The sequence below is a fragment of the Chlorocebus sabaeus genome, chromosome 16 (assembly GCF_047675955.1).
Source record: "Chlorocebus sabaeus isolate Y175 chromosome 16, mChlSab1.0.hap1, whole genome shotgun sequence".
In the NCBI taxonomy this organism is placed as follows: Eukaryota; Metazoa; Chordata; class Mammalia; order Primates; family Cercopithecidae; genus Chlorocebus; species Chlorocebus sabaeus.
In genome coordinates, this window is record NC_132919.1 from 68680671 (window position 1) to 68700842 (window position 20172).

Genomic DNA, 20172 nt, shown 5'->3' on the forward strand with positions numbered 1-20172 from the left:
ACCATGTTAGCCAGGATGGTCTCGATCTCCTGACCTCGTGATCCGCCCGTCTCGGCCTCCCAAAGTGCTGGGATTACAGGCATGAGCCACCGCGCCTGCCCCAGGTAGACATTCTAGGGGTGAAAATTTGTCATTACCTTGACATTTCAGATTTAGGTTTTCAACAATACTGTTTTCTTCTCCTTTCACATATTGCCATCTAGTAATATAGATGTTCTCCGTCCACATTAATCAAAACTATTGACATGGATAATTGCTAATTCCTTGAACACTATAATGGAGTTCTATAGCTAGCCTTGGCATCTAGAAGATGGGTGTTGGGGAGAGGGAGTGGACAGACATTCCTCTGGTCTTTATATCAGCCTTCCCTAGACTTCCAAAGATCCACACCTGCTGGTTATAATTAATGGTGTTTTCAGCCTCTGATTCTGTCACCAGGGGTTTTGGAATCATAAATCTAGATTGATCTTGGGAGTGTAAGAAACTGAGGCTCTTTAGCTTCTTAGGACAGCAATTCGTGATTTTGTTTTCAACTTCTAATCCTTTGAATGTCTTTCATTCTGCAGATGCTGAGTTTGTGTGTGAACGGACGCTGAAATATTTTCTGGGAATTGCGGGAGGAAAATGGGTAGTTAGCTATTTCTGTAAGTATAATACGATTTCTCCCCTCCTCCCTTTAACACCTCAGAATTGCATTTTTACACCTAACATTTAACACCTAAGGTTTTTGCTGATGCTGAGTCTGAGTTACTGAAAGGTCTTTAATTGTAACACTAAACTACCTTTATCTTTAATGCATATCACTTTGTTCAGATAAACTGGTGATGCTGGGAAAATGGGTCTCTTTTATAACTAATAGGACCTAATCTAGCAATGTTAGCATATGAACTAGGGATTTATTTAATAGTCGGCAGGAATCCATGTGCAGCAGGCAAACTTATAATGTTTAAATTAAACATCAACTGTGTCTCCAGAAAGAAACTGCTGCTACAAGCCTTATTAAAGGGCTGTGGCTTTAGAGGGAAGGGACCTCTCCTCTGTCATTCTTCCTGTGCTCTTTTGTGAATCGCTGACCTCTCCATCTCCATGAAAATAGCACGTTCTTCTGCTGTGTGTAACCTGTCTTTTCTATGATCTCCTTAGGGGTGACCCAGTCTATTAAAGAAAGAAAAATGCTGAATGAGGTAAGTACTTGATATTACAAACTAATCAGAGACATGGTGTCATTCAGTCATATAATTAAAAATGTATTTGCTTCCTTCCATCAATGCACCACTTTCCTTAATGCCCAAATTTTCCATGATAATGGGGATCATCAAGAGTTATGCAGGCCAGGCACGGCGACTCACACCTATAATCCCAGCACTTTGGGAGGCTGAAGTGTTCGGATCACCTGAGGTCGGGAGTTCAAGACCAGCCTGACCAACATGGAGAAACCCCATTTCTACTAAAAATACAAAATTAGCCGGGCATGGTGGCGCATGCCTGTAATCCCAGCTACTCAGGAGGCTGAGGCAGGAGAATCACTTGAACCGGGGAGGTGGGGGTTGCAGTGAGCTGAGATAGCGCCATTGCACTCCAACCTGGGCAACAAGAGCAAAACTCCATCAAAAAAAAAAAAAAAAAAAAAAGCCAGGTGCAGTGGCTCATGCCTGTAATCCTAACACTTTGGGAGGCCAAGGCAGGTAGATTGCCTGAGCTCAGGAGTTCGAGATCAGCCTGGGCAACATGGTGAAACCCTGTCTCTACTAAAATACAAAAAATTACCCGGGCGTGGGAGCACATGCCCGTAGTCCCAGCTACTCAGGAGGCTAAGGCAGGAGAATCGCTTGAACCCAGGAGGCGGAGGTTGCAATGAGCCAAGATCACGCCACTGCACTGCAGCCTGGCAACAAAGCAAGACTCCGTCTTTTTTTTTTTTTTTTTTTTTTTTGAGACGGAGTCTCGCTCTGTCGCCCAGGCTGGAGTGCAGTGGCCGGATCTCAGCTCACTGCAAGCTCCGCCTCCCGGGTTCCCGCCATTCTCCTGCCTCAGCCTCCCGAGTAGCTGGGACTACAGGCGCCGCCACCTCGCCCAGCTAATTTTTTTTTTTGTATTTTTAGTAGAGACGGGGTTTCACTGTGTTAGCCAGGATGGTCTCGATCTCCTGACCTCGTGATCCGCCCGTCTCGGCCTCCCAAAGTGCTGGGATTACAGGCTTGAGCCACCGCGCCCGGCCCAAGACTCCGTCTTAAAAAAAAAAAAATTGCAGAGCAAACCAGGATATCCTCTTCTCATTTGTTCTAGATTTCAAAAGAAAGTCCTTTCTTTGAGGAAAAGAGAAAGAAAAAGGAGTTTATAAAGGGAAAGAAAACATTCATAAGATAAGAAGTGTGCCAATTTGCATATACCTTTGTAGAAAACTGTTCAGTGTTGTTGAAGAATACTCTTCATATTAATATGCAGTCCAGGTGCAGTGGCTCAACACTTATAATCTCAGCACTTTGGGAGGCTGAGACAGGAAGATTACTTGAGGCCAGGAGTTTCAAACCAGCCTGGGCAACATAGTGAGACTCTGTCTCCACAAAATTTTTTTTTTAATTAGCCAGGCATGGCAATGTGCACCTGTAGTCTTAGCTACTGAGGAAGCTAAGCCAGAAGAATCACTTGAGCCCAGGAGTTCAAGGCTGCAGTGAGCTATGATCATACCACTGCACTCTTAACACTTGCACAGAGCAAGACCCTATCTCTTAAAAAAAAGTGTGTGTCTGTGCATATGCATATATACATATATATACATGCAAATGTATCTTTATAATTCAAATTGCTTCAAAAAGATGTTGCACTTTATGATACTGAGAACAGTGAGAAGTAAATAAGAAAGAGTGTAGGAGGAGGAATAATTTTAGAGCAGCCATCTGAGAACTTCTGTGACAATAGATCAGGCAAAATAAAATGTGAAAGTAATTTTATAGGCCGGACGTGGTGGCTCATGCCTGTAATCCCAGCAGTTTGGGTGACTGAGGTGGTTGGATCACTTGAGGTCAGGAGTTCGAGACCAGCCTGGTCAACATGGTAAAACCTTGTCTGTACTGAAAATATAAAAAATTAGCCGAGCACAGTGGCATGTTGGCCAGGCTGAGGCTGGCCTTGAACTCCTGACCTCAGGTGATCCACCCACCTCGGCCTCCCAAAGTGCTGGGATTACAGGTGTGAGCCACTGTGCCTGGCCAGATGCGTGAATTTTGAGATGTATACTAGACATCTGGATAGAGAAGTTAAGCAGGCAGTCGGACACATCGTATGAAGCTCAGGAGTACAAGGAGGACTATAAACATGGGAGTCTTCTGACAAATTTATCACTAGACTCCTCATTCAAGTAACTAGGAAATGTCAGATATTCTTCCCCTAGTAATAGCCGGTGGTTATACTCTTGCCTTATTTTTCTTAACAATACTCTTGGCAACACATAAGGCCTTCCCTACAATGTGAGTTTCAGTCAGACTTGTTTCTGAGCATTCTTCCTCAAATTTCTCCCCAGTCTCATTCTTTATTCTCATGTCCATGACTAGTCATAATAGTGATTACGAAAAACCTCTAACTTTCTTTAGTGTATTGAATGTATATTTTATCATTTTGGTTGTGTTAACTGTGTAAATCTCTCAGTGGAAATCTGAAAAGCCTTTATTTCCTTAGATGATAATATGCAATTGATTTAGGAGATAGGGAATTTTTCAGTTACCTTTATAACAGCAAAATATTAGCAGTTTAATCTAAATGCTAAGTGAATGTTTTGAGAGGAGATAGATGTTGAAAATCAAGATACATTAAGTCCCAAGTGAGGTGAAAAGCTTACTGTTAATTTCTGCACACAAAGATTTGCTTCAGTGAATTGATTTCAACAGCTGAGATACTGATCATTTCGCCTGGTCTACCAAAAAGAATGATTTTACTTTCTTTTTTGTCAAATCTCTGCCCAGCAATTCTTTTTCTTTCTTTCGTTTGTTTGTTTGTTTTTAGCCAAGTCTCACTTTGTCACCCAGGCGGGAGTGTGGTGGTATGATCATAGTTCACTGCAGCCTCCAACTCCTGGGCTCAAGTGACCCTCCAGCTTCAGCTTTTCAAGAAATTGGGACTACAGGCACATGCAACTATGCCTGACTGAAATTCTATATATCTTTTTTGTAGAGAAGGGATCTCACTGTGTTGCCCAGGTGCGTCTCGAGCTCCTGGTCTCAAGCCGTCCTCCTGCCTCAGCCTCCCAAAGTGCTAGGGTTATAGGTGTGAGCCATTGGTGTCCAGCTACTGCCTGCCTGGCAATTCTGAATGCCTTAATTTTTTTTTTTTTTTTTTTTCTTGAGACAGAGTTTCACTCTGTCACCCCAGCTGGAGTGCAGTGGCATGATCTTGGCTCACTGCAACCTCCGCATCCCGGTTTCAAGCAATTCTCACGCCTCAGCCTCCCAAGTAGCTAGGAAGTAACTGGGACTACAGGCGCACGCCACCACGCCCAGCTAATTTTTGTATTTTTTTTAACTTTATTTTTAATTTTTTGAGATGGAGTCTTGCTCTGTCACCCAGGCTGGAGTGCAGTGGCACCATCTCGACTCACTGCAACCTCCACCTCCTGGGTTCAAAAGAGTCTCCTGCCTCAGCCTCCCAAGTAGCTGGGATTACAGGCGCCGGCCACCACGCCCAACTAATTTTTTGTATTTGTAGTAGATAGAAGGTTTCACCGTGTTGGTCAGACTGGTTTCGAACTCCTGACCTCAAGTAATCCGCCCGCCTCAGCCTCCCAAAGTGCTAGGATTACAGGCGTGAGCCACTGCACCCAGCCTTGTGTTTTTTTTTTGTTTGTTTTTTTTTAGTTAAGCAGGGTTTCACCATGTTGGCTAGGCTGGTCTCAAACACCTGACCTCAAATGATCCAACCACCTCGGCCTCCCAAAGTGCTGGTATTACAGGCGTGAGCCACTGCGCCCGGCCTGAATGCCTTAAACATGACGTGTCTGCTCCACTTCCATTGAAGGAAGCTTCTCTTTCTCTGATCCTGATGGTTTGTGTTTGGTTTCCTTCAGCATGATTTTGAAGTCAGAGGAGATGTGGTCAATGGAAGAAACCACCAAGGTCCAAAGCGAGCAAGAGAATCCCCAGACAGAAAGGTAAAGCTCCCTCCCTCAAGTTGACAAAAATCTCACCACACCACTCTGTATTCCAGTTCCCTTTACAGAGATGGGCCACTTCATCTCGTAAGACTTACTACATACATACACACTGCTAGATACTTTCACACAGTTTCTTTTTTCACTCTTCCATTCCAACCACATAAATAAGTATTGTCTCTACTTTATGAATGATAGAACTAAGATATTTAGAGAGGCTGTATAATTTGGATTCCTGTCTGGGGTTCAGATCTCAGCTGATAAGTGGAAGAGCTGAGACTTTAAGCAGATGGGAATCTAAAGCCTTTGCTCTTTTCACTTCACTGGGGTGTCTTTCTCTCTCTCTCTCCTTTTTTTTTTTTTTCCCGAGACGGAGTCTCACTCTGTCACCCAGGCTGGAGTGCAGTGGTACGATCTCAGCTCACTGAAAACTCTGCTTCCCAGATTCAAGCGATTGTTCTGCCTCAGCCTCTCAAGTAGCTGGGATTATAGGCATTGCCACCACACTGGGCTCATTTTTTGTATTGTTAGTAGAGACAGGGTTTCACTGTGTTGGCCAGGCTGGTCTCGAACTCCAGATCTCACGTGATCCCCCCAACTCAGCCTCTCAAAGTGCTAGGATTACAGGCATGAGCGATCATGCCCAGCCTAGAGTATCTTTCTCTAAAGCAGTGTGGTAAATGCTGTGAGCAGGCCGTACACAGTGCTGTCTGTGGAAGCATAGAAGAGGAAGTGATTAATAACAGCTATTTTTTTTTTTTTGAGACGAAATCTCACTCTGTCGCCCAGGCTTGAGTGCAGCGGCACAATCTCAGCTCACTGCAACCTCTGCCGCCTAGGTTCAACCAATTCTCCTGCCTCAGCCTCCCGAGTAGCTAGGATGACAGGCGCCTGCCTCTGCACCCAGCTAATTTTTATAGTTTTTAGTAGAGGCAGGGTTTAACTATCTTGCCCAGGCTGGTCTTGAACCCCTGACCTTGTGATCTACCTGCCTTGGCCTCCCCAAGTGCTGGGATTACAGGCGTGAGCCACCGTGCCTGGCTAATAATAGCTAAAATTTATACACTGTTCACTAGGCCAGGCACAGTGGCTCATTCCTGTTAGTTATCCCAGCACTTTGGGAGGCTGAGGCAGGCAGATCGCTTGAGCCAAGGAGTTCAATACCAGCCTGGGCAACATGGCAAAACCCCATTTCTACCAAAAAAAAATATACAAAAATTAGCCAGGCGTGGTGGCATATACCTGTAATTCCAACTACTTGGAAGGGTGAGTTGAGAGTATCTCTTGAGCCCAAGAGGTGGGGGTTGCAGTGAACCGAGATTGCGCCACTGCATTCCAGCCTGGACGACAGAGAGAAGGTCTCAAAAAAAAAAATCACTTTATGCCAGGGGCTGCTGTAAAGGCCCAACCATGTTTTAAGTAATTAACAATTTTATGACAACTCTATGAGCTATGTACTGTAATTATGCCTATAGTACAAATGTGAAAATTTAGATTCAGAGAGGTTGAATAAGTTGCCCGAAGTCACACAGCTAGTAAGTGATGGAACTAGAAGTTGAACTCAGGGAGTCTAGCTCCAAGTCTAAACTCTTTGTTAATTTATTTTTCGGGCCAGAGTCTTGCTCTGTCACCCAGGCTGGAGTGCAGTACCGCTATCTCTGCTTACTGAACTTGGGAGGAACTTTTACTTCCCAAGTTCAAGCAGTTCTTGTGCCTTGGTCTCCCAAGTAGCTAGGATTATAGGCATGTGCCACCACACCTAGCTAATTTTTTGTCTCATTCTGTTGGCCAGTCTGGAGTGCAGTGGCGCAATCTCAGCTCACTGCAGTCTCCAGCGCAGGTTCAAGTGATTCTTGTGCCTTAGCCTCCCAAATAGCTGGGATTACAGGCACTTGCCACCACACCCAGATAATTTTTTGTATTTTTAGTAGAAACAGGGTTTCAACATGTTAGCCAGGCTGGTCTCAAATTCCTGACCTCAGATGATCTGCCCGCCTCAGGCTCCCAAAGTGCTGGGATTACAGGGGTGAGCCACCATTCCCAGCCTTAATTTTTATATTTTTATTAGAGATGGAGTTTTGCCATGTTGGCCAGGCTGGCCTTCATCTCCTGGCCTCCAGTGATCCACCCACCTCGGCCTCCCAAAGTGCTGGGATTACAGGCATGAGCCACTGCACCCGGCCTCCAACTCTAAACTCTTAACAATACCATAGTTTCTTGAAAAGTTATTGAAGGCTTCACAGAGGGGGAAAAAAATGGAGCATTCTAACAACTTTGCAGATGACACCCAAGAAGACTCAATGACTTTCTCCAGATCATATTGTAGCAGATGACATAGTCAGAACTGTGACTTCCTCTCAGGGAGAACTCTGTGCAAGATTTCACACCTACCTGTCAGGCCTGAGCTGGCTGCTTTCTCAGCTCCCTAAGTGCTATGTTCCCAGTTTGCTTTTCTTCCTTTTTCAAGTGTGCACTGCTAGCCATTTCAGAACATCCCAGGCCGGTCACAGTGGCTCATGCCTCTAATCCCAGCACTTTGGGAGCCCAAGGCAGGTGGATCACCTGAGGTCAGGAGTTCGAGACCAGCCTGGCCAACATGGTGAAACCCCATCTCTACTAAAAATACAAAAATTAGCTGGGTGTGGTGGCAGGCACCTGTAATCCCAGCTCGGGATTACTCGGGAGGCTGAGGCTGGAGAATCGGTTGAACCTGGGAGGCAGAGGTTGCAGTGAGCCAACATTGTGCCACTGCACTCTAGCCTGGGGACAAGAGGGAGACTTCGTCTCAAAAAAAAAAAAAATCCCAGCTGGGTGCAGCGGCTCACGCCTGTAATCCCAGCACTTTAGGAGGCCAAGGCAGGAGGATCACTTGAGCCCAGGAGTTCAAGACTAGCCTGGGCAACATAGTAAGACTCTGTCTCTCTACAAAAAATTTTAAAAATTAATTGGGTGTTGTAGCTCACTCCTGTATTCCCAGCTACTCAGGAGACTGAGGTGAGAAGAATGCTTGAGCCTGGGAGATCGAGGCTGCAGTGAGCCTTGATGGTGCTACTGCACTCCAGCCTAGCCAACATTGTGAGACCTTGTCTCAAAACAAAACAAAACATCCTTCTACTGAGCACTTTCTGTTCTTTTATAGAAACTTAAGAGGGAACCAGTAGAGGTAATTTCCTAAGGAAAACTGCTTTGGGACATGATCACAAATCAAGCCTGGAGTTTTGAACTCTTGAGATCAGCCTGTTTTTACCTTCTGAGCCTATCAAGTAATTGTTCCAGATGCCAAGAAAAGCTGCTGGCCTTATTTCTGCTTCTGCCTTTACCACAGGGGAGCACCATGTGAGCCAGTCCTCTGTTTTTCCTCCACTGTATGCTAGGCAATATTAGCACAAGATTCTTCCTTTCTTCAAAAAGAAATTCCAGTGCTTTGGATTTTTTCCTCTGTGCAGAATAGCAATAATGGAAAGTATGTGGTCAAAGTAATGACATTCTGAGGATACTAAATGTCACCATAGTATTTTTCTCTGGAAGAGAAATGTATGTGTAGAGGTGAAACTTCACATTCCCTTTTTTTTTTTTTTTTTTTTTTGTGGGGTGACGAAGTTTTGCTCTTGTTGCCCAGGCTGGAGTACAATGGTGCGATCTCGGCTCACCGCAATCTCTGCCTCCCGGGTTCAAGTGATTCTCCTGCCTCAGCCTCCCAAGTAACTAGGATTACAGGCATATGCCACCACACCCAGCTAATTTTGTGTTTTTAGTAGAGATAGGGTTTCTCCGTGTTGGTCAGGCTGGTCTTGAACTCCCGACCTCAGGTGATCCACTCACTTCGGCCTCCCAAAGTGCTGGTATTACAGGCCACTGCACCCAGCCTGAAATTTCAAATTTCTTTTTTTCTTTTTTCTTTTTTTTTCTTTTTTTTTTTTTTTTTTTGAGACGGAGTCTCGCTCTGTTGCCCAGGCTGGAGTGCAGTGGCCGCAATCTTGGCTCACTGCAAGCTCCGCCTCCCGGGTTCACGCCATTCTCCTGCCTCAGCCTCCTGAGTAGCTGGACTACAGGCGTCCGCCACCTCGCCCGGCTAGTTTTTTGTATTTTTAGTAAAGACGGGGTTTCACCGTGGTCTCAATCTCCTGACCTTGTGATCCGCCCGCCTCGGCCTCCCAAAGTGCTGGGATTACAGGCGTGAGCCACCGCGCCCGGCTCTTTTTTCTTTTTTTTAATTTGAGACGGAGTGTCGCTCTGTCACCCAGGCTGGAGTGCAGTGGCGTGGTCTCGGCTCACTACCAGCTCCGCCTTCCAGGTTCACGCCGTTCTCCTGCCTCAGCCTCTTGAGTAGCTGGGACTACAGGCACCCCCCACCACGCCCGGCTAATTTTTTGTATTTTTAATAGAGACGGGGGTTTCACTGTGTTAGCCAAGATGGTCTCAATCTTTTGACCTTGTGATCCACCTGCCTCAGCCTCCCAAAGTGCTGGGATTACAGGCATGAGCCACCACACCCATCCCAAAACTTCAGATTTCTTGTCTCATAACTAGACATCCTCATCACTGAGTGTTAGCCTGGATATAAGCATTCCTAATCTTTTGTACTTTTCATGTCAGCATTTGGCTCCAGCTAGCTGCCTGGAGAGAACTTCTAGCATTATGAACATGCAGGTCCTATCAACAGGTTGGGGGTGCAGTTTATTCATACAGATAGTGAGAGTGGCACAGATGGATGCTGTCCCTTAAAACAAACAGATTTGTCTTTGGGAGGCTGAGGCGGGTGTATCATGAGGTCAGGAGTTCAAGACCAGCCTGGCCAACATAGTGAAACCCCGTCTCTACTAAAAATACAAAGAATTAGCCAGGTGTGGCCAGCGTGGTTGCTCACACCTGTAATCCCAGCACTTTGGGAGGCTGAGACGGACAAAGCACAAGGTCAGGAGATCGAGACCATCCTGGCTAACACGGTGAAACCCGTCTCTACTAAAAATACAAAAAATTAGCTGGACGTGGTGGCGGGCGCCTGTAGTCCCAACTACTTGGGAGGCTGAGGCAGGAGAATGGCGTGAACCCGGGAGGCAGAACTTTCAGTGAGCCGAGATTGCACCACTGCACTCCAGCCTGGGCTACAGATCAAGACTCTGTCTCAAAAAAAAAAAAAAACAGCCAGGTATGGTGGTGTGCACCTATAATCCCAGCTACTTGGGAGGCTGAGGCAGGAGAATTGCTTGAACCCAGGAGGCAGAGGTTGCAGTGAGCTGAGATCACGCCGTTGCACTCCAGCACAGGTGACAGTGCGAGACTCCGTCCCAAAAAAAAAAAAAGCAGACTTGTCCTGCTGCCCTTTCTTTTCCCTCTGGCAGGAGAGAGAGAGAGAGTGTGTGTGTGTGTGTATGTGTGTCCGTCTGTCCGTCCATCTGTCTGTCTGTCAAGGGGGAGGGTGACCACTTTCTAAAAGGCCATCCGTGTATTTTTAGCTTCCTGATTTTTTTCTCTATGGTAGTCTCTTTGAAGCCAGGTGAATTTTAGGCCTTGGCAATTTTCTTTTTATTAGGGACGGTCAAGACAATGAGAGTCACCCAAAACATATCCATTCAAATGATATAATTTTAGGGTTTATTTTTAAGTGGTACCCAAGTTTTTTGCTAAGAACCTATGCCAATGTGTATATGAGAATTTGCACTGTCCCACACTGTTGCCACCAGCCACATGGGACTGTTTAAAGTTAAATTTTACAAATCAGCCAATCGTGGTGGTGTGCACCTGTAGTCCCAGGTACTTAGGAGGCTGAGGCGGGAGGATTGCTTGAGTGCAAGAGTTCAATGCTGCAGCAAGCTATGATCGTGCCACTGTACTCCAGCCTGAGTGACAAAATGAGACCTCATCTCTTCAAAACAAAAAAAAAAGAAAGAAATTAAAATATGAAATTTAGTTCTTCATTCACCCTAACCACATCTCCAGTGCCCAATAACTATATGTGACTCACGGCTACCTTATTAGCATAGATATAGAACACTGTGACTATCACAGAAAGTTGTTTTGAACAGTGTTGCCAAACCCCGTAAGTGGAAGAGGCGGTGCAGTGTGATCTGTGTCTTCAGGAAACCAGGCAGTCAGACCAGTTCAATGAGGAGAGGCAGAACATGGCTTCACTTCTAAATTAAAAACTGCTTAGGTGGCCTAAAGATACAATGGCCATTCTCAGAGTAGTGAGAAGGAAGGAACAGATGTTTAGGGGGCTAGAAGAAAGTCAGAGAGGGCCGGATGCAGTGACTCATGCCTGTAATCCCAGCACTTTGGAAGGCCGAGACGGGCAGATAACGAGGTCAGGAGTTCAAGACCAGCCTGACCAACATGGCGAAACCGTGTCTCTACTAAAAATACAAAAATTAGCCGGGCGTGGTGGTGGGCGCCTGTAATCCCAGCTGCTCAGGAGGCTAAGGCAGGAAAATCACTTGAACCTTGGGGGCAGAGGTTGCAGTAAGCCCAGATTGCACCACTACACTCCAGCCTGAGTGACACAGTAAGACTCCATCTCAAAAAGAAGGAAAAAAAAAAAAGTCAGAGGAGACAAGGAGCATGTACACCTAAAATCAACATAGACCCCTCTGCTGATGGGGTCATGGTGAGTACTTGAGGTACCAAGTCTGGATAAACATCAAACTTCAGCCAATAGCTTTGAGTTTCTAGCCATCCAAGCCTTTTATTAAACATACAGAAGGACCTTTTTTCCCTTACATCTAACAAGTAAAAGCACCTACAAAGAATGCCTATAGAGTGTAGGTCAACTACATATGCACTTCAAAAAGATCTTCCGAAATCCTTTAGTGTTCTGGACATTGGACTGCTTGTCCCTGGGAAGTAGCAGCAGAAATCATCAGGTGGTGAACAGAAGAAAAAGAAAAGCTCTTCCTTTTTGAAAGTCTGTTTTTTGGATAAAAGCCAATATTCTTTTATAACTAGATTTCCTTCTCTCCATTCCCCTGTCCCTCTCTCTTCCTCTCTTCCAGATCTTCAGGGGGCTAGAAATCTGTTGTTATGGGCCCTTCACCAACATGCCCACAGGTAAGAGCCTGGGAGAACTGCAGAGTTCCAGCACCAGCCTTTGTCTTACATAGTGGAGTATTATAAGCAAGATCCCCCGATGGGGGTTCCTCAGATTGCTGAGATGTTGTAAAGGCTATTCTATTTCTCTACCACCCTCCAAACAAAACAGCACCTAAATGTTATCCTATGGCAAAAAAAAAAAAAAAAGGCTATACCTTGTCCCCCTTCTCAAGAGCATGAAGGTGGTGAATAGTTAGGATTTAGTATGTTATATGTTCAGATGGCATCAAGCTGCTGTTAGTGCCAACATGTTAGTGAGAAAATACCTTTGGATAGGTAAAACTCAAGAAGTTCTGCTCTTCCTAAACCATCTTAATTTACTTACATAGAAGAAAGCACAGCAGCTGGCCCACCATGGACCAACCCAGAGCAGGGGAAGATTCTCGGTGAACATTTTTTTTTTTTGAGATGGAGTCTCTGTTGCCCAGACTGGAGTGCAGTGGCGCGATCTTGGCTCACTGCAACCTCCACCTCTCGGGTTCAAACGATTCTCCTGCCTCAGCCTCCCAAGTAGCTGGGACTACAGGCGTGTGCCACCACGCCCAGCTAATTTTTTGAATTTTTTTTTTTTAATGGAGACGGGGTTTCACCGTGTTAGCCAGGATGGTCTCGATCTCCTGACCTCATGATCCACCTGCCTCAGCCTCCTGAAGTGCTGGGATTACAGGCCTGAGCCACCGCACCCAGCCCTCTTGGTGAACATTTTCTAATTAAACTTGACACTGAATACAATGTTATACTTAGGACTGCAATAAAGCTCACCTGGAGTTGCGCAGCACAAAGGCCCTGGTGTGTGTATAAATTTGGTTGGTTCTTTTCACAGCAAAAGCTACCCACCTTTGCCTCCTATGCCTGCTTCTGCCCATGGACTTAGGTCCTCTTACACCTTAGAAGAAGGCCTTAGCATCTGGTCACAGGCAGATGAGTGACAGCAAGAAAACCTGGCAGCAATGTAATTTTGTTTCCATCCTCTTTATTAGTTATCAATTGGATTTTTATGAAATTTCCAAGTTCCACTCAAGGATTTCTCAGTGTTTTTTTACTTTGGTATAGTGCAAACCAGGGTTGCCAGCAAGTATTATTTTGGGGGTGAGTTAGTCAGCCTTCGTTCAGTCAGACAGACAGGAGCACCTCAGCAATTCCCAGAAACAGGCTGATGGGAAAGAGCACCATACATGAATGTCTTGAAGAATACATCCAACAGGGCCCATTGGGCAGTTCTGATTTTCCAGGTACACAGAGAACATCTCCACAGTCTCTTCTGATTTCTTTCCCCCTGAGTATATGGATTCCAGCTCAGCATATAGCCTTTCCCTGCTGAGTCTCTAACCCGGATGACGTGTATTTTTTTGACTGGATGAATTATCTTCCCATTTCTTGACATTTACAGTAATTACCACCAAGTATGGTATTTTCAGTGGCCATGATTATCAATTACCAACACAGAATTAGGATGAAGGGAGAAAGGGAGGGAAGGAAGGTGGGTGTTTTTTCACACAGTGTCTTAGCCAGCAATTTAGCAAATTAATGGAAATTAGATCTTCGATTTTTTTTTTTTCTTTCAAGCATTTTATTTGAGAGACTGTCAAACCTTATACCAAGTGGCCTTATGGAGACTGATAACCAGAGTACATAGCATATCAGTGGTAAATTGACTTAAAATCCATACCCCTGGTATTTTAAGACCATTGTCCTTTGGAGCAGAGAGAGAGGCTCTCCCACTGAGAGGTCTTGCTATAAGCCTTCATCCGGAGAGTGTAGGGTAGAGGACCTGAGTTAAGTACACAGATTACTGCGGTGATTTTACATCTAAATGTCCTGTTTAGATCAACTGGAGTGGATGGTACAGCTGTGTGGTGCTTCTGTGGTGAAGGAGCTTTCATCATTCACCCTTGGCACAGTAAGTATTTGCTGCCCTGTCAGAGAGGAAGGGCACAGTATTCTCTCTTGTGATTGAGCAAGACTGGCACCTGTCAGTCTCTATGGACGCCCCTACTGTAGCCTCAGAAGTCTTCTCTGCCCACATACCTGTGCCAGAAGACTCCATCTGTAAGGGATGGGTGAGGATTTGAGAACTGCACATATTAAATATACCGAGGGAAAGCTCTTTCCCTCTAACTCTTTTTGCCATATGCCCCTCCCTCTCCTCTCTGACTGCCCCAGCATACTGTGTTTCAACAAATCATCAAGAAATGATGGGCTCAGCCAGGCGCGGTAGCTCAAGCCTGTAATCCCAGCACTTTGGGAGGCCGAGACGGGTGGATCACGAGGTCAGGAGATCGAGACCGTCCTGACTAACACGGTGAAACCCGGTCTCTACTAAAAAAATACAAAAAAATTAGCCGGGCAAGGTGGCGGGCGCCTGTAGTCCCAGCTACTCGGGAGGCTGAGGCAGGAGAATGGCGTGAACCCGGGAGGCGGAGCTTGCAGTGAGCCGAGATCGCGCCACTGCACTCCAGCCCGGGCGACGGAGCGAGACTCCGTCTCAAAAAAAAAAAAGAAATGATGGGCTGGACGCTGGGCGTGGTGGCTCATGCCTGTAATCCCAGCATTTTGGGAGGCCAAGGCAGGTGGATCACTTGTCAGGAGTTTGAGACCAGCCTGGCCAACATGGTGAAACCCCATCTCTGCTAAAAAAAAAAAAAAAAAAAAAAAAAATACAGGGGCTGGGCGCGGTGGCTCAAGCCTGTAATCCCAGCACTTTGGGAGGCCGAGACGGGTGGATCACGAGGTCGAGAGATCGAGACCATCCTGGCTAATACGGTGAAACCCCGTCTCTACTGAAAAATACAAAAAAAACTAGCCAGGCGAGGTGGCGGGCGCCTGTAGTCCCAGCTACTCCGGAGGCTGAGGCAGGAGAATGGCGTGGACCCGGGAGGCGGAGCTTGCAGTGAGCTGAGATCTGGCCACTGCACTCCAGCCTGGGCTACAGAGCGAGACTCCGTCTCAAAAAAAAAAAAATACAAAAATTAGCCAGGCCTGGTGGAGCATGCCTGTAATCCCAGCTACTTGGGAAGCTGAGGTGTGAGAATCACTTGAACCTGGGAGGCAGAGGTTGCAGTGAGCCAAGATTGCACCACTGCACTCCAGCCTGGGTGACAGAGTGAGGCTTCGTCTAAAAAAAAAGAGAAAAGGCCGGGCGCGGTGGCTCACGCCTGTAATTCCAACACTTTGAGAGGCCAAGGCGGGCGGATCACGAGGTCAGGAGATAGAGACCATCCTGGCTAACATGGTGAAACCCCGTCTCTACTAAAAATACAAAAAATTAGCTGGGCATGGTGGCGGGTACCTGTAATCCCAGCTACTTGGGAGGCTAAGGCAGGAGAATGGCATGAACCCGTGAGGCGGAGCTTGCAGTGAGCCGAGATTGTGCCACTGCACTCCAGCCTGGAGAATCGCTTGAACCCGGGAGGCAGAGATTGTAGTGAGCTGAGATCATGCCACTGCACTCCAGCCCAGGTGACAGAGCGAGACTCCATCTCAAAAAAGAAAAAATGAAAAAATGATGGACTGGGCCTAGTGCCTCACACCTGTAATCACAACACTTTGGGAGGCCGAGGTGGGAGAATCACTTGAGCCTGGGAGCTCAAGACCAGCCTGGGAAATACAGTAGGGCTTCATGTCTACAAAAAAATTATTAAAGGCCGGGCGCGGTGGCTCAAGCCTGTAATCTCAGCACTTTGGGAGGCCGAGACGGGCGGATCACGAGGTCAGGAGATCAAGACCATCCTGGCTAACCCGGTGAAACCCCGTCTCTACTAAAAAAATACAAAAATCTAGCCGGGCGAGGTGGCGGGCGCCTGTAGTCCCAGCTACTCGGGAGGCTGAGGCAGGAGAATGGCGTGAACCCGGGAGGCGGAGCTTGCAGTGAGCTGAGATCCGGCCACTGCACTCCAGCCTGGGCGACAGAGCGAGACTCCATCTCAAAAAAAAAAAAAAAAAAAAAAATTATTAAAAATTAGCTGAAGCCAGGTGCGGTGGCTCATGCCTGTAATCCCAGTGGGGAAGTTGAGCCCAGGAGCTTGAGACCAGCCTGGGCAACATGGCGAAACCCTGTCTGTACCAAAAATACAAAAAAATTAGCCAGGGGTGGTGGTATGCATCTGTAGTTTCAGCTACTTGGGAGGCTGAAGTGGAAGGATTGCTTGAGCCCAGGAGGCAGAGGTTGCAGTGAGCTGAGATCACACCACTGCACTCCAGCCTGGGTGATGGAGCAAGACCCTGTCTCAAAAAAAAAAAAAAAATGATGAAGTGACAGTTCCAATAGTCCTGCTCTCACACTCTCAATGCTCTTTCCTTCCTGGGGATCCAGGGTTTCCACCCAATTGTGGTTGTGCAGCCAGATGCCTGGACAGAGGACAATGGCTTCCATGGTAAGGTGCCTGCATGTACCTGTGCTATGTGGGGTCCTTTTGCATGGGTTTGGTTTACCACTCATTACCTGGTGCTTGAATAGCACAGTTCTTAGCACATTTTGAATATTTGTTGAATGAATGGCTAAAATGTCTTTTTGACGTTTTTATTGTTGTTTGTTTTATATTGTAAAAGTAAGACATGAACTGTTTCCATAGGGTGGGAGTAAGATATGAATGTAGATCACAAAAATATACATCAAGGCTGGGGATGGTGGTTCATGCCTATAATTCCAGCACTTTCAGAGGCCAAGATGGAGGCCAAGGTGGGAGCGTAGGAGTTCGAGACCAGCCTGGGCAACATAAGGAGACTTCATCTGTACAACAAATTTAAAAACTAGCTGGGTCTGGTGGCAGATGCCTGTAGTCGCAGCTACTTGGGAAGCTGAGGTGGGAGGATCACTTGAGCTCAGGAGGTCGATGCTACAGTGAGCCACGATCACACCACTGCACTCCAGCCTGTGCGACACAGCGAGACCGTGTCTCAAAAAGAAAAAAGAAAGTATAAATTTACACAAAAACAATAAAATAATCCCAGTAATTCCACTACTTGGAGATGATCACCATAAAATTCCACCAGGCATATGTGCATATATATACACGTGTGTATTTTATAAAATGTGATCATAATTACACTGTTTTACTTTTTTCCTTAAGATATCACATACATTTTTCCATATTGTTAAATTACAGTGCTGTTTTCCTGGTGGCTTTCCTTTAACAGATTGAAGTTCATGTTAATAGAGTTGCCAGAGGCTGTGGGCTTTCACCAGCAGTCACTCCTTGGGCCTCTTCAGAGCAAGGCCTTATGTCCTGAAGCATTGCTTTTTCTTTTTTTTTTTTTTTTTTTTTTTTTGAGGTGGAGTCTCACTCTGTCACCAGCAGGCTGGTGTACAGTGGCCCAGTCTTGGCTCACTGCAACCTCTGCCTCCTGGGTTCAAGTGATTCTTCTGTGTCAGGATCACCTGACATCAGGAGTTTGAGACCAGCCTGGCCAACATGGCGAAACCCTATCTCTACTAAAAATACTAAAAAAAAAATTAGCCAGGCATGGTGGCACGCGCTTGTAGTCCCAGTTACTTGGGAGACTGAGGCAGGAGAATTGCTTGAACCCGGGAGGTGGAGGTTGCAGTGAGCTAAGATTGCACCATCACAATCCAGCCTGAGTGACAGAGCGAGACTCCATCTCAAAAAAAAAAAAAAGAAAGAAAAATATAATTATCCTGGCGTGGTGGCAGGCACCTGTAATCCCTGCTACTTGGGAGGCTGAGGCAGGAGAATCACTTGAACCTGGGAGGTGGAGGTTACAGTGAGTTGAGATCGTGCCATTGCACTCCAGGCTGAGCAACAGGAGCAAGACTGTCTCAAAAAAAAAAAAGGCCAGGCGTAGTGGCTCACGCCTGTAATCCCAATACTTTGGGAGGCCAAGGCGGGTGGATCACCTGAGGTCAGGAGTTCAAGCCCAGCCCGGCCAACATCGTGAAACCCCGTCTCTACTAAAAATGCAAAAATTAGCCGGGTGTGGTGGCGTGTGCCTGTAATTCCAGCTACTCGGGAGGTGGAGACAGGAGAATTGCTTGAACCCGGGAGGTGGAGGTTGAATGAGCCAAGATTACGCCATTGCACTGCAGCCTGGGCGACAGAGCAAGACTCCGTCTCAAAAAAAAAGAAAATAATTGGCTTCTACCTCATTAATCCTAAGAATTCATGCAACCAGGACCCTGGAGTCTATTGATTAGAACCTGGTCCAGGAGAATGAATTGACACTAATCTGTGCTTGTGTTCTCTGTCTCTAGCAATTGGGCAGATGTGTGAGGCACCTGTGGTGACCCGAGAGTGGGTGTTGGACAGTGTAGCACTCTACCAGTGCCAGGAGCTGGACACCTACCTGATACCCCAGATCCCCCACAGCCACTACTGATTGCAGCCAGCCACAGGTACAGAGCCACAGGACCCCAAGAATGAGCTTACGAAGTGGCCTTTCCAGGCCCTGGGAGCTCCTCTCACTCTTCAGTCCTTCCACTGTCCTGGCTACTAAATATTTTATGTGCATCAGCCTGAAAAGGACTTCTGGCTATGCAAGGGTCCCTTAAAGATTTTCTGCTTCAAGTCTCCCTTTGAAATCTGCCATGAGCACAAAATTTTGGTAATTTTTCACCTGAGAAGATGTTAGACCATTTAAACGCCACCAATTGAGCAAGATGCTGATACATTATTTATCAGCCCTATTCTTTCTATTTGGGCTGTTGGCTTAGGGCTGGAAGCACAGAGCGGCTTGGCCTCAAGAGAACAGCTGGTTTCCCTAAATTTGCTTCTCTAAAACCCTGTGTTCACAAAGGCAGAGAGTCAGACCCTTCAATAGAAGGAGAGTGCTTGGGATCGATTATGTGACTTAAAATCAGAATAGTCCTTGGGCAGTTCTCAAATGTTGGAGTGGAACACTGGGGAGGAAATTCTGAGGCAGGTATTAGAAATGAAAATGAAACTTGAAGGCTGGGCATGGTGGCTCACACCTGTAATCCCTGCACCTTGGGAGGGTGAGGCAGGTGGATCACTGGAGGTCAGGAGTTCGAAACCAGCCTGGCCAACATGGTGAAACCCCATCTCTACCAAAAATACAAAAATTAGCCAGGCATGGTGGTGGACACCTGCTACTCGGGTGGCTGAAGCAGGAGAATCGCTTGAGCCCGGGAGGTGGAGTGGTTACAATGAGCCAAGATCATACCACAGCACTCTAGCCTGAGTGACACAGTGAGACTGTGGCTCAAAAAAAAAAGAAAGGAAAATGAAACTAGAAGAGATTTCTAAAAGTCTGAGGTATATTTGCTAGATTTCTAAAGAATGTGTTCTAAAACAGCAGAAGATTTTCAAGAACCGGTTTCCAAAGACAGTGTTCTAATTCCTCATTAGTAATAAGTAAAATGTTTATTGTTGTAGCTCTGGTATATAACCCATTCCTCTTAAAATATAAGACCTCTGGCATAAATATTTCATGTCTATAAAATGACAGATCCCACCAGGAAGGAAGCTGTTGCTTTCTTTGAGGTAATTTTTTTCCCTTTGCTCCCTATTGCTGAACCACACAGCTTCATAAATAATTTTGCTTGCCAAAGGAAGAAAAAGTGTTTTTCATAAACTCATTATCCAGAACTGTGTATAGCTGTTGGAAGGACTAGGTCTTCCCTAGCCACCCCCCAGTGTGCAAGGGCAGTGAAGACTTGATTGTACAAAATATGTGTTGTAAATATTGTGCTGTTAACGCTGCAAATAAACTTGGTAGCAAACACTTCCACTATGAATGACTGTTCTTGAGACTTAGACCAACTGACTTGTTTCAGAGCCTTTTCACTGTGCTTCAGTCTCCTCCTCTATAAAATGGGGGTAATGATAGTATCAACCTCTTAGGATTTATTGAGGCAGCTTAAATACCTTTTGTATTTCCTGCTGCTACCAAAACAAATTGTTGCAAGGTCAGAAGTCTGAGGTGGCTCAACTGTTTCTTTGTTTCAGGTTTCATGAGGCCAAAATAAAGGT

The 20172-nt window shown here is 46.1% G+C and overlaps 1 protein-coding gene across 20 annotated transcripts in view; it reads left to right on the top strand.

The window, feature by feature from the left end:
• Nucleotides 1-19924, top strand: part of BRCA1 (BRCA1 DNA repair associated) — a 99046-nt gene extending 79122 nt beyond the window's left edge. For all 20 annotated transcript variants that reach the window (XM_073005268.1, XM_073005271.1, XM_073005262.1 and 17 more), the window contains 7 exons: nt 567-644; nt 1144-1184; nt 5057-5140; nt 12130-12184; nt 14053-14126; nt 16539-16599; nt 18435-19924. In XM_073005268.1, the coding sequence (XP_072861369.1) occupies nt 567-644; nt 1144-1184; nt 5057-5140; nt 12130-12184; nt 14053-14126; nt 16539-16599; nt 18435-18559 (518 nt within the window). In that variant the 3' untranslated portion in view covers nt 18560-19924. The remainder of the gene's footprint in view (nt 1-566; nt 645-1143; nt 1185-5056; nt 5141-12129; nt 12185-14052; nt 14127-16538; nt 16600-18434) is intronic.
• The last annotated feature ends 248 nt before the right edge of the window (nt 19925-20172 follow it).